General features: G+C 36.3%; 1 protein-coding gene and 1 non-coding gene across 2 annotated transcripts; one reads left to right on the top strand and one right to left on the bottom strand.

The window, feature by feature from the left end:
- Positions 1-2,318: 2,318 nt before the first annotated feature.
- TRNAG-UCC (transfer RNA glycine (anticodon UCC)) lies at positions 2,319-2,390 on the bottom strand. Its single transcript has one exon. It is a non-coding gene; the product is annotated as a tRNA-Gly (tRNA).
- Positions 2,391-2,476: 86 nt separating this feature from the next.
- Positions 2,477-3,664, top strand: GONST4 (golgi nucleotide sugar transporter 4). The gene has a single exon (XM_078572753.1). It carries the CDS (start codon positions 2,513-2,515, stop codon positions 3,539-3,541), a length of 1,029 nt encoding a protein of 342 aa, XP_078428879.1. The 5' UTR covers positions 2,477-2,512; the 3' UTR covers positions 3,542-3,664.
- Positions 3,665-14,061: the final 10,397 nt, after the last annotated feature.

Genomic DNA, 14,061 nt, shown 5'->3' with positions numbered 1-14,061 from the left:
ATTTATCAAAGTATTTCATCCCACATTTTTATTTTGAAAATACACAAATAAACTAACATCAAACCAATGGATTTTTTAAAGTCATATAATCTATCCATATGTTTAAGAGAAGTAGCCTTATTATGATGGTGTTATGGAAACCTCTCGTGTGTGTGACATTGACCATTCAGGTAATCTATTATCACTTCCCAATTATTTATGTGGCAACTAAGTGATTTGAATAATTAGGGGCATATTATTTTACAAAGAGAAGGCAACCCCATATCCACTTTTGGTTTGCCTTAATGCCCTTCCTTCCAAGTTAGTCTCTCGTGTATCTGTGTTTCTCTCAAACTTACTCCTTTTTAATCCTGTTTTCTCTTTCATGTTATACCTTTTTACATTGTTATTCCCTCAAGCTGGTCTTATTGTGTTGCCATAACATGCTGGAATTATTTATTTAGACCTATGGGACTGAATTTAAGGGAACCAAAATTTCTTGAGTAACCGATGAGTAAAAGGGAAGTGTTTGAAAATCAAAATTTCTGAAACTTTTGAATTACATATCAAAATTTAATTATTCTCACATTCGTAGAAGTATATATTTATTATTATTCCATCTGTGCCACCAGTATAAATGATCATGTCTTTTGTTCAAAATCAGAGATACGTATACTATTCCTCCTCATATTTCAGTAGCATTTTTCTCATCTTATTTCACTCATTTTCAGTCAATGTTTCTTGAACTTTGTAATCCAACAACCATATGACCGTAGATAATGGAGATATGATTATCAAATAAGTCAAATGAGTTAAAAGGAAAACACCCGAGGTGTTCTTGAATAAGTTATGGAGCAAAATTCAAAGCTAATTGGATTTTCATCAATCGAGAGATCCCAAGTAAATTCATTAAAATGAATCACCATCATTTATTCGGTAATAGCTCACAATCAAATTGTCAATTCATGGCTTAGCCTTCAATTAAATTGATTTATATATGACTATGTGATCCTAAAACTAGCATAACCTGCGGAGGGGATAGGAAAGGGGTAATTAGTCATGTCAATTTTTTAATAAACAAAAAAATTAGGAAGCATTAAAGTCCATTCTATATGCAGGAAAACATTGAAGGCAATTAGTTAAAATGTTTCGCAACTATTGGTGGGTGAACATGGATCAATGCATTGGGTCTATCTAAAATACGCGGCCCGAAAGTATTATTTTTTAAAAAAGGTCATCACCAGTTTTTCTGTGAGGAAGAACAATCGAATGAGCAATTTCATGGCCCTACCTTCATTAAAGTGTGATATATGACCAATTGACCATTCAATCTCCAAACCTGATATTGAGATATAATAGTGGGAATTTAATTAAGTCAATTTTATAATAAATGGAAAAGGACGAAGCGCGTAAGCCCATTCAAACTTCGAAAAAAATCAGGATATGGAGTATTTAAAATGATTCATAAAAAGTGGTAGGTGAAGTTGGGCTGTGGGGTTGCTGAACACATTAAAGTTCATTTAAAACGTTCATTCAGATAAGAGTGAACTTTTGAGGGGTTCACAAGCATGAAAGCTTCACATCATGGACAATTTATAAATTTGTTCGGAAATGCTAACATTTCAATACTTTTTTTGTCAGATTCAAAGCGTTTAAGTCCATTTTAAAATGTCCCATATGGATCGTCCTGTTTAGACAACTTTTAGAAGTGTTCATAATTTTTAAAATTACAGTGCAAAATTAAAGAAAAAATGTCCACTAAATTTTAAAATTATAATACAAAATAAAAATGGTAAATACGAAATCAAAATGTTTAAAGAAAATTAGAAATGTTAGTATAAAATTAAAATCTTAATAGAGAATTAAAAATGGTATTAGATAATTGAAGATATTAGTAGAGAATTAAAATCTTAATAGAGAATTGAAAATGCTCCTAGACAATTGAAGATATTAGTAGAGAATTAAAATCTTAAGAGAGAATTGAAAATGCTCTTAGACAATTGCATATGTTAATAGAAAATTTTAAAGGCTAATAGAGAGTTTAAAATATTAATACACTATTGAAGATGTTAGTGGGGAAATAAAAGTTAATCGATAGTCAAAGTTCATAATAATTACAGAAATGTTTTTCACGGAAAATTAATGTTTATAGAGGATAATTAAGCTGTCTAATGAGATAAAACAGAAAAATAGATGCTTTTTAACGGAAAATTAATGTTTATAGAGGATAATTAAGCTGTCTAATGAGATAAAACAGAAAAATAGATGCGTTGTAACGGATAATTAATGTTTATAGCGGATAATTAAGCTGTCTAATGAGATAAATCAGAAATATAGAATGCGTTTGCCGGGAGTCGAACCCGGGTCTATTGCTTGGAAGGCAATTATCCTAACCGTTGGACTACAAACGCGGATGTTGGAAAAATGCTTCTATATATAACTATAAAAAATAATATTTATACATATAATTCATATAAACACTCTATGAGCTTTTATGATCTTAGATCTCGAAGTTCTTGAGTTCTTGCTCCAGATGGCTGCAATCAGCTTCGATTCATCGAAGCAGTACTATGCAACGGGCACTCTCGTCGTCGGCTACGCTATTTCTTCGAGTTTGCTCGCCGTAATCAACAAGTACGCCATCACAAAGTTCAATTTCCCAATTCTATTAACCGCGTTGCAGTATTTGACTTCAACATTGGGCGTTTGGCTGCTCGGGAAGAAGGGTCTCCTCCAACACGACCCATTCAACTGGGCCACCGCCAAGAAATTCCTCCCCGCTGCCGTAGTGTTCTACCTCGCCATCTTCACCAACACCAATCTTCTTCGCCACGCAAACGTCGATACTTTCATCGTGTTCCGATCCTTGACCCCTTTGCTCGTCGCCATCGCCGATACCACCTTCAGAAACCAGCCATGCCCTTCGAAATTGACGTTTTTGTCTCTGCTCATCATCTTGAGTGGCGCAATTGGCTATGTGATGACTGATTCGGGATTCTCGCTCACGGCGTACTCGTGGGCAATCGCTTATCTGGCTACGATTACAGCTGAGATGGTCTACATCAAGCATGTGGTGATGAATCTCGGATTGAACACTTGGGGTTTTGTTCTTTACAACAATCTGTTGTCTTTGATGGCGTCGCCGATGTTCTGGTTGATTACTGGCGAGTACTCGGATTTCTTTGAAGCTGTTGGGTCCAAATCTGGGAATATCTTTAATTTGCAGGCTGTTTTGGCTGTTTCTATGTCGTGTTTATTTGGGCTGTCCATCAGTTTCTTTGGGTTTGCCGCAAGGAAAGCAATTTCAGCCACTGCGTTTACTGTGACTGGAGTTGTTAACAAGTTTCTTACTGTTGCGATCAATGTGATGATCTGGGATAAACACGCCAGCCCTTTTGGAGTGTTCTGCTTGTTGATCACCATAGCAGGAGGAGTTCTGTATCAGCAGTCAGTGACAGGAATCAAGGCGCCATCACCCACTCGTGAATCCCCGTCTTATAAGTCGATCAACGTGAAGGAGGTGGACTCTGATCATGAAGAAGATCAGGATTCCGGCGTCTAGGTTCGTTGATTGATCTTGTGCCCCATGAAATACTTTTTGATAAATACTTTAATTGAGAAAAAAAGCATCTCATGGAGATCATTGCCCACGAGTTAATCTCAAGTGGTTCCATTTTTTTTCTGATCCGTTATGTTCTATCCTTCCTCTTGGTGATTTTACTAAGATCATTTAGATTATTTGAATAAGTCTTTGCTCTGCCCTTAAAGAATTCAGAAGTTCGAAGATATGCTTTGGAAGGATAAGATTTCACAATCGATTTTTTTCGGTGATATCCCGCAGAAATCAAGACGACTTAAAGAAATTTCCAAATTTTGAATTTTTTTTTTTGAAAAATCATTCATGTAGGTTGTTCCGCGGGTAACAATATTCATTTTGTTTTTTTGAGAAGTGATTTAAGGCAGTCACCCGAGAAAGCGGTTACCACCCAATGGTAACAATATTGATGGAACAGTTATATCTCGGATTATCATTTTAGAACATATGGATGTAAGATCTTTGTAAGTTCAAGATCAACTAGTCTAAAAGTCTCTGTCAGGATAACCTCAAGAAAAAGATTATGTTCGTTGGAGTGGATTTCTTCAAAAAAAAAAGTTCATTGGAGTGGAAACACGCTTGTATCACTTCTTGCGGTAGTTCCTTTAATAAACCACTACTTGCGTTAGTATGAGCATCTGTCCTTTTTTCTATCATGCAGCCTCAATCATCCCGTTCAAACATCTGGCATAGAAACACGCAAGAAAGAGAGAATTTTCATTAAACTAGCAATATCTTTGAATCACTTGTCCTAGTCATTAGCATCTATGATTTTTGATTAATCACGCAGCCTTGATCTTTTGAAACCACCAGTTTGAATGCAGTGTATCGTACAGTTAAGGACTCTTTATACCAAAAAAGTATCAAAATAAAGTAGTATTCTGAAACCACCAAAAATTGATTGGAGTTGATAATGCGCGAAAAAGTCATCACTTTTTCTGCTTGGAAATATTTTGTGAAAAATTATATGTTCCCACTTTTCCTCTTGTCTGTCTTTTTTAATGCTTCGGTAAAGAGTAACTTTTCTTCTTCATTCATCTTAAGCGATTTTTGCGTCAAAAATAATTTTTTATCCAACAATGAGCGGGTGTTTGATGTCAATATTTGCAATTTTTACTTGACATCTATTCCAGCAGATGTGTTTTTCTAACTTTAGTTTTTTTTTTTTCTATTTTTTCCCCCTTCTACCCCATTGGAAGATATTTTTGATATGGGCCATTTACCAGGAATGGTTTTTGCATCAAACCAATATCTTAACATCTTGAAAGTGTGGAGACTTATGAAAAAGAATCCCTGCTCATCACATGCAACCTTATTCATTTAGAAACAATAATTAAGGTTTGCTGACATGATAGAGTTTGTCCAGAGGTAGATGAGACATAATGGTGACACAAGCCATGGATGGAAATATTCATGCGGATGTCATTAAAAATTTGTTAATAAAACGATGTTAACATTATTTATAAATTTTAAATTGTATTTATTTGTGCTCAAATGAGCAATGGTAGAGTCATTGAGCTCTCTCATTTTTTAATGATGTTGACGATCATAAATTTAAGAGTAGTCTTGCCGATGTTGACTTCTTATTCCCTTTGTCGATCTATCATTCAGTTTTTGTCCTCTTGACATTTCAATGGTTGACCAAAATCTCTAAAAGTCAAAATCCATGCTGTCCTGGATAATTTTTTTTGTAGACTTGTACATTCTTCCCAAAAAATGTAATCTTGACAATTCAAGAGAGAACATACTTATCTTCTATGAAACTTAATGAATTAACTAGAGGAGCAACAAAATTAACCATGACAGTATGAGAGAAGCACAACGTGTAATCTCAAATCCAGAAAAGATTCAGCGTGCTAGAAAAACTCAAATTATGATCATCCAAATGGGTTTAGAACGACTAAAGTTTGTTAGGACAGAGGGGGAGAAGAGCTTTTTGTGTTATCAAATCTAGTAATTTTAAAATAAATAAGACAAATTTGGAAAAAATCTGTCTTATCCCTTTCTGTAAGAGTTTCAGGCTGTGATGAATACTTGAACTCGCTCACATAAACTATAATGACTTTTGTATATAAACACTCGGGATGTGTGATTTGCCTCATCAACCAATCGGAATTCAATAATTGAACATTCAAAGAGATGTACTCAAAATATAGTTCATTTATCTACATAAAAAAGTTGGTCTCGTTGATTTCATAATCTTAGGTCACCATCTGTCCATGTCACATTAGTGCCCTCATTGTGATTGACATTTTTCCTCATTCTCTAGCTTGAATTAGTCACATCCGAAACAATGATTAAATTCCTCTAGAGGTCAATGTTTTTTCTGATTTTAGTATCCTTACAATTCGTCATTTGGAAGTGTCATAGTGTATGTCCCAGATGAGGATTATATGCCTGAATGGCTGTGATGATGGATTTTATAATTCATGGACTCCAAAATTTATGTCAATGATTCCCCTTCAAATATATCATTGCATCAAAAACAAATTTTACAATCCCATGTCAATTTTTAATATATAAAAATGGGAGCAGTTGGAGCAAAAATTGGTACACTTTCATTTCTTCTTCAGATCGAGGTTTGGCTTCACACCAGTTTTATTTTACACATACCTCATGTGTACTGAAATCCAAACCCTACTTTATTAAATAAGTTTATAGATAAGGAATATTTTGATCATTCATGTTTTTCTTGCCATTTCCATACTTCCAATAGATGGTTCCTTGATTTTATCTCTATCTAATGAAGGCTGATAGCAATAGAAATATATTATACAAATGAGCTAATACTTCTTTTACAAATTATTTATTCACTTCTGATTTCACATTATCCAGTTCCTCCATCAGGAAACAGAATATGTTTATGTAAAGGAGATAAACATAAAATTTTCGTTCTCATATCGATACTAAGTAGAAAATCGGGTCATGTTGCTCATGTAAATTGATTGGGAATAAGTGGAGTTGGTGGTCTAGGCTCTCACTTTATATACCCAATGTTCAACTTTGTCCATATTTTACTGGGATTTCCTCACTCATAGATAAGTATGAGTGATCAGATACATAACCGGTTTTGACTGAAAAGAAACAAAGCATCATTGGAAAAGAAGACACTCGAAATTTAGACTTAAAGGCTTGTTAGTCGGAAGTGTTTCTAATTTATTTTATTTTCTTTATCCTGTTTATTTTTTTCCTTAGTTTCCCTTCTAATGGTTGTAATCTAATAGGCCCAATAACATGTGGGCCCACTTGTTATCCCATAAGTATGGGAAGACCTAAGACTGGTAAAGTAACTCTTCTATTTTTTCCTTCAATCTCTCTATCCATCGTAACCCTAACCTCCTGACTCGCGGCCAGTGTGTAACAAGGGAGATCAGCAAACGACATGGTATCAGAGAACTTGGACTACTCCACTGCCTGATCTTACCTCTACCTAGCTGGAGAACTCGAAGTCAGCACATTATCGTGGCACGTGGATGATGACCACGGTCTGGGATCCACATTAATGAGGTAGGGTTAGTTGTTGATAGAAGATATGAAATGAATCGGTGGGAAGCCTACCGGTCTACCGAACCCACAACTTGGCGCAGACCAAAGTTGTCAAAGGTTCAAGCCTAAAAAATTGTTGACTGAAAAGCCTAAGACTATGGCGGAGATCACAACTGCAGCAAGCCTCAAAGTGGATGGGGAAGAGCGGGAGACTATTACTCAGGTAATGTTTCCTATTGTTCCAGAAGTGGTCAAGTTTAATGGATTCAACCTGATGGGTTGGAGCCAGTATGTTGAACTTATCCTAGAGAGTAAAGGGTTAGTTCATCACCTCATTGAGGAGGTCGACCCAGAAACTCCAAAACATAGAATGTGGAAGGAGGATGCAAGTGTCCATGCCTGGTTGCTGGGTAGCATGACAGGCGACTGATTCCGGAAGTATCTGTATTGAAGACAGCTAAGAGAATCTGGGATCAGCTACATAGAACCAGCATGAGAAAAAGCCATGCTTGGAGGATCTTTGAACTGGTGACCAGAGCAACCCCACTAGTACAAGGAGATATGTCAGTCATAGATTTTGCGGTGGAACTCCAGGCTCTATGGTGTGAAATTGATCATCTACGACCTATCAAGAATCCATAGGAATGGCGATCCACACTCCAGGACTGTATGTTTAGGTTCCTTATGGAACTAAACAAAGAGTATGATGGACTAAGAAGCCAAATCCTCAACCACGAGCGGTTTCCAGACTTGGACAAAGCAATTCAACTGGTACTGGATGAAGAAAGATGCAGAACTTATGGGAACGACAAAGAAAATGTTGGGTCAGGACTCATGGCTAAAGCTAAATCACAAAAGAATGTGACAGAAGGCACAACTACAAAGAATCAAAAGAAAGCCAAGAGAAGAAAGTAATGACCAGAAAGCACCATGAGGCAAGACCAAATATAGATCAAATTTATATTGCTCCTATTGCAAAAGGAGGAATCACACTAAAGACTCCTGTTTGATTCTACATGGGCGACCACACAAGTCAGCACAAGCCTATACAACTGACTTTAAAGAAATTGACTCATGTGAAGGAACTGAACCTCTCAAAGCCACTACAAAAGATAATATCAGTCTGAAAGAAGAGTTTGAAAAACTCAAGACCATGATGAGTTCCACGTCCATGGCAAGATACAAGTTTTCACAACGGAGTCAACGGCCATTTGCACTTATACACTGTGATGTATGGGGTCCATCATCTACTACAGCCCTAACACGAGCCAGATGGTTTATTATTTTTGTTGATGATTGTACTCGGTTGTCATGGGCATATTTATTGAAGTCCAAATCAGATGTCTCGATAGTCGTCTAGGATTTCTTTTGTATGGTGAAGAGTCATTTTGATATTTCCATAAAGTGAGCTATCCACTTATCCTAATCATATTTTGTCTGATTGGATTATCGATACTGGTGCAACAGACCATATGACTCCTTATCTCTCCAAGTTCTACAATTAAAACCCCTACAAGGGCGAGATACGAGTTTTCACAACAGGGGGGGGGGGTGTGGGGTGTCTCCCAGTCACTGGTATTGGAGACGTGGAAATAGCTGGCCTGGGTCTTATTGAACACGTCCTACATGTACCTGGTCTCAGGGCGCAGCTTCTATCTCCACAAAAATCTGTTAAAGATTTGAATCTTGTTTTTTATATGACTCCTGATGGTATTTTTGTTTATGACAAAGCAAAGAGCCAGAGGACTTCACCTTTCACCTTTTAAGGTGAAGAACGGGCGCGTATATGTGAGCGATGTGGATGGTGCTAGTTGGGTGATGTGTTATGCTGCACAAGATGCGAAATGGAGCAGACGAGTGTATCAAATTAATCTTATGCATTTTTGACTGGGGCATCCTTCTTTTGAACTTTTGAAACATATATTCCCTATGTATTTCAAAGATGTGAATGCTTCCGATCTTTATTGTGAAACTAGCCAATTCCCTAAGCATAAGCGCACTTCCTTCAAAGGGAGAAGTGAAAGGAGTGAACGACCATTTGCACTTATACATTGTGATGTATGGGGTCCATCATCTACTACAGCCCTAACACCAGCCAAATGGTTTATTATTTTTGTTGATGAATGTACTCGGTTGGCATGGGCATATTTATTGAAGTCCAAATCAGATGTCTCGACAGTCTTCCAGGATTTCTTTTGTATGGTGAAGAATCATTTTGATATTTCCATAAAGTGATTTCGCTCTGGCAATGCAAGGGACTTCTTTAATGAGAATCTTTCTTCTTATTTTAATATACAGGGTGTAATTCATCAATCTTCTTGTGTCTATACTCAACAGCAAAATGGGGCAGCTGAAAGAAGAATAGGTCATGTAACCACCAGTGCCCGGTCATTACTCCTCTATGAAATACCCAAGAGATTGTGGGGCGAAGCTGTCTTAACAATTGTGCATATTATCAACCGATTACCATCAAAATCACTGGATTATGAAAGCCCAATAGATCTGATAATGAAGTTTCTATCCTTGTCATCATTGGAAGACTGATCTAACACCAAGGGTATTTGGATGTACATATTTCGTACATATCCACAATCCAGGAGATAAATTAAGTGCTCGAGCTTTGAAATGTGTTGTTCTGGGGTATTCACAAACCCAGAAAGGGTACATATGCTATCATCCTGAGTCGAGGAAGTTTTATGTCTCTACAGATGTCACATTTCATGAAAATATTAGTTTCTTCAAGACTATTGAATCGACTAGAAAGAAGGTACGTCATCAAGTGTCTGGATCTCAAGAAGTTGCAAGGCAATCTGAACAGGTCATATCTCTTAATAGTGTTCGCCCAACCGGTGTCCGTCCGTCATCCGATATTGGACAACCAATATCCGATATCCAGGAAAAAGTGGGACAGTGCCAGATATCGGACGATATCCGTCTCTGAGGGTTAGACGGATATTGGTACCATATACCATAGGTAAAGGGACGCGACAGATACCAGATATCGGATATCAGTTTCCGATATCTGTAAATTTTTCCCATTCCACCGTGATCCCATAAGGGAAAATTCTAAATTCTTTTGAAGTTTATATTTGCCTCAGCCGTCATATATGTAAATCTCATTGCGCGCGCCCATAGATGCTATGTATTGAATAAATTAGATATGTCATTTTCACATATTGTTGTCATATGTCAAAATTCATATGTCAAAAATGCACCATATATGTGGGCCATAATTAATGTTAGAACGAAATTAATATAATGGAATTTTAAGAAAATAAAACTGCATACTATAATTAATACTTTTCAATATATAATAGAAATAGTTAGTAAGTGGAATAATAAATTTGACGGTTTAATAATAAGGGGAGAGTGTCAAATATTTGTGGAAGGGTTATTTTAGAATTACAATTAATGTTTTAACAAAATTAATATAATGTAATTTTAAGAAAATAAAAGTGCATAACATAATTAATACTTTTAATAGATAATAGAAAGAGTTAGTAAGAGGAATAATAAATATGAAGGTTTAATAATAAGGGGAGAGTGTCAAATATTTGTGGAAGGGTTATTTTAGACTTACAATCAATGTTTTAACAAAATTAATATAATGTAACTTTAATAAAATAAAAGTGCATAATATAATTAATACTTTTAATAAATTATAGAAATAGTTAGTAAGAGGAATAATAAATCTGACGGTAGATATAGGAGGAAGAATACTAAGCTTAGCATGATACTTAATGATAATGATTATTCATTTTGAGTGATATTAAAATTATATATAGGATAGGGTAGAGAAATATAGTAATGACGGATATAAAGAATTGTTAATTTTGGGAAATTCAACAATAATTTCAGGAGAATTAAGTTCTAATTAAGTTTTAACAAAAGTTTTAATTAAGTTCTTCCACACCTTTAGGTGCCTCAATAAGTTTATTTAACCAATATTTATAATAAGTAATGAAATGCATATTTGAATTAAGTATTTTACTTGGACGATTAAATGTGAATTATTAATTTTTAAAAAATCAAGAACTTTTTAGGAAAATGTTGGAAAAATATTTAATAAATTCTCCCCCACTTTGTGGTGCTTTAACATGGTTCGTGTAACCAATATTTATAATACTAAATAAAGTGCACATTTGAACTAAGTACTTACTTGTTTGGTTAGGTGAGAATTATTAATTTAGTGAAATTCAACAATTTTTCATGAGAATATTGCAAAAATCAATAAAAAATAAAATTATATACATGGACAAGTCTTAATTTTTAACAAAATTCACTAAATATATAGGACATCGATGCAAAGTCAATCTTCCATGTGTTCGAAGTAGTCAATGATGACTGAACGATTCGAACGAGGGTGACTCTGTACGGCACGAGAAGTTCCCGCGTCCGTACGTTTAGGACCTATAGCTCCCGACCCAGATCTGTCTTGGGTTGGGCCACTACCTCCTGGTGGGTTCATGTTTCTGAAGGCATAATTTGGTAAGCAATGACTGAATAATACGGCATCACATGATGCTGAACTACGTTTTAAACTCCGAAGACAGTAACGGGTATAATGAATATAACCAATAAATAAACAGAGAACTGATGTAGAATGACAGAAGAGTGGAATTCACGGGGAGAGAATGACAGATGGGTGAATTCAAGAGGAGATATGTAGAGTCAATGAGTAAAAGAGAATGAGTGGGGAGGGAGAATTAGAGAGTAACAGAGGGTGAGAGAGAATGAGGGGTAATTAGGAAATAGGAGATAAAGAGGGAACGAAGGAGAATTAGAGAGTGGGGGAGAATGAGAGGAGATATGCAGAATTAGGGAGTAAGGGAGAATGAGAGTAGGGAGTGAGAATTTGATGTTAAAAATTTAAAAAGATGGGAGAGCAATATAGACGATAGACGAGGGCAAAGGAGAATTAGAGAGTGTGATAAAATGAGATGAATGAGGGAGAATTGGAGAGCGGGAGAGAATGAGAGAAGAGAGTTAGAATTTGATATTGGGAGAGAATGAGAGTGGGGAAGGAAAACTAGACGTAAAAAAGTTAAAAAGAAGAGAGCAATAGAGGAGAGTAGTGGAGAATGAGAGGAGAGAGGAGATTTTGAGATTTTGAGATTAAGTTAAAAATTTACAGAGCTTGAGAGAGATTTACAAAGTGGGAGAGAATGGGAGTAGAAATTCAGAATTAGAGATTAGGAGACATTGAGAGGAGAGAGGGAAAAAGGGAGAGTAAGGAAGAATGAGAGAGTTATAGAGTAAGAGAGGGTGAGATAGGATAGAGAGAGTGATAAGTAAGAGTTAAAAAAGACCATAGCGTGAGAGAGAATGAGAGGAGATAGCGAGAACTAGAGAGTGAGAGAGAGTTGGGGAGAATTAGAGGTAAAAATATGAAAATGTTACACAACGTGAAAGAGAATGAAATAGGGAGAGAGAATTAGAACGTAAGAGAGACTGCGAGAGGGGGAGGGAGAATTATAGAGTAAGGAAGAATGAGAGAGAGAGAAGGGAGAATTATAGAGTAAAGGAGAATGAGAGAGAGAAGAGAGTAAAGGAGAATGAGAGAGAGAAGAGAGTAAAGAGGGAGAATTAGAGAGTAATAGAGGGTGAGATAGAACTATAAGTTAAAAAATTTACAGACCGTGAGAGAGAATGAGTTAGAGAGATAGAATTATAGAGAAAATGAGAGAGGGAGAGGGAGATAATAGAGTAAGTTAGAATGAGAGAGAGAGAATAGAGGAGAGCAAGAATTAGGGAGTAATAAAAGGTGCGAGAAAAGAGGGCGAGTTAGAACTATAACTTAAAAATTTACAGAGCGTGAGAGAGAATGAGAGAGAGAGAGATAGAATTAGATTGTAAGGGAAAATGAGAGAGGGAGAAGGAGAATTAAAGAGAAAGTTAGAATGAGAGAGATAGGGAGATTTATAGAGTAAGAGAGGGTGAGAGAGAATGAGGGAGAATTATAGGTAAAAATATGAAAATGTTAAAGAGCGTGAGAGAGAATGAAAAAGGGAGGGAGAATTAGAATGTAAGAGAAACTGAGAGAGGGAGAGTGAGAATTAGAGATTAAGGGAGAATGAGAAAGAGAGAAGGAAAAATTAGAGAGTAAGGGCGAATGAGAGGAGAGAGTTAGAATTAGAGGTAAAAAATCAAACAAGAATGAGCGAATGAATAAACAAATAACATCTTTAATGATCTCTACTAATAACATCTTTTAATTTCACTATAGCATTGGGATGAAATGCTATAGTCAATTTAACTACAGAAGTGAGAATCAGCGGATGAATTAGGAACATAAAACAAAGAAAATTTAGAAGTATTGATCGTCATAGAATAAGATTAAACTGAAAAAAAATACAAAGATTAAACCGACGAACATGCTGGAACTTACCTGTGAGTTTGAATTCTGCCAATTTTGTCGATGCCACCGTCCGCCGCCTTCAGCTTTCTTCCCCTCTTTCACGAAAATTCTTAAGTTAATGAAATTCAATGTGGATATCAAAAACTGATATCCACACTCAATATCTGATATCGTCATCCTTCCCCTTGAGACAACGACAGATGCCAACATCGAGACGGATATCGGTATCAGATATCGGCACTATAGCAACCGATGTTCGATACCGATATCCAATATCTGGATATCAAAAAAAAAACGATACCGGAAATTCCTTTTCCGGTATCCAATACAGCATCCACCCCGATACCGGCATCCCGTACCGATATTGGGACGAGCGAACACTATCTCTCAATGACAAACAGATTGTGTTAGAGTCAGTACTGGAACCTGCACCAGAACATTTGGGAACACTAGTGAATGGTGACCAGTCTCTAGCAGTCAGTGCAAGAGGTCCCAAGGGAGAAGATGCAACCATAGAGGATGAGGATATTACAGAAACATTGGAGGAAGTGGAGCCTCCACCACAAGTAAGTGATGAATGCAATGATGTTGGGTGGCCGATTGCCTTGAGAAAGGGCCGGAGACAATGTACCCAAGGTGTTAG

Source organism: Wolffia australiana, chromosome 3 (genome assembly GCF_029677425.1).
Source record: "Wolffia australiana isolate 7733 chromosome 3, ASM2967742v1".
Classification (NCBI taxonomy): Eukaryota; Viridiplantae; Streptophyta; class Magnoliopsida; order Alismatales; family Araceae; genus Wolffia; species Wolffia australiana.
The sequence above is the reverse complement of the archived record's forward strand: the minus strand, read 5'-3'. Positions and strand labels throughout refer to the sequence as shown.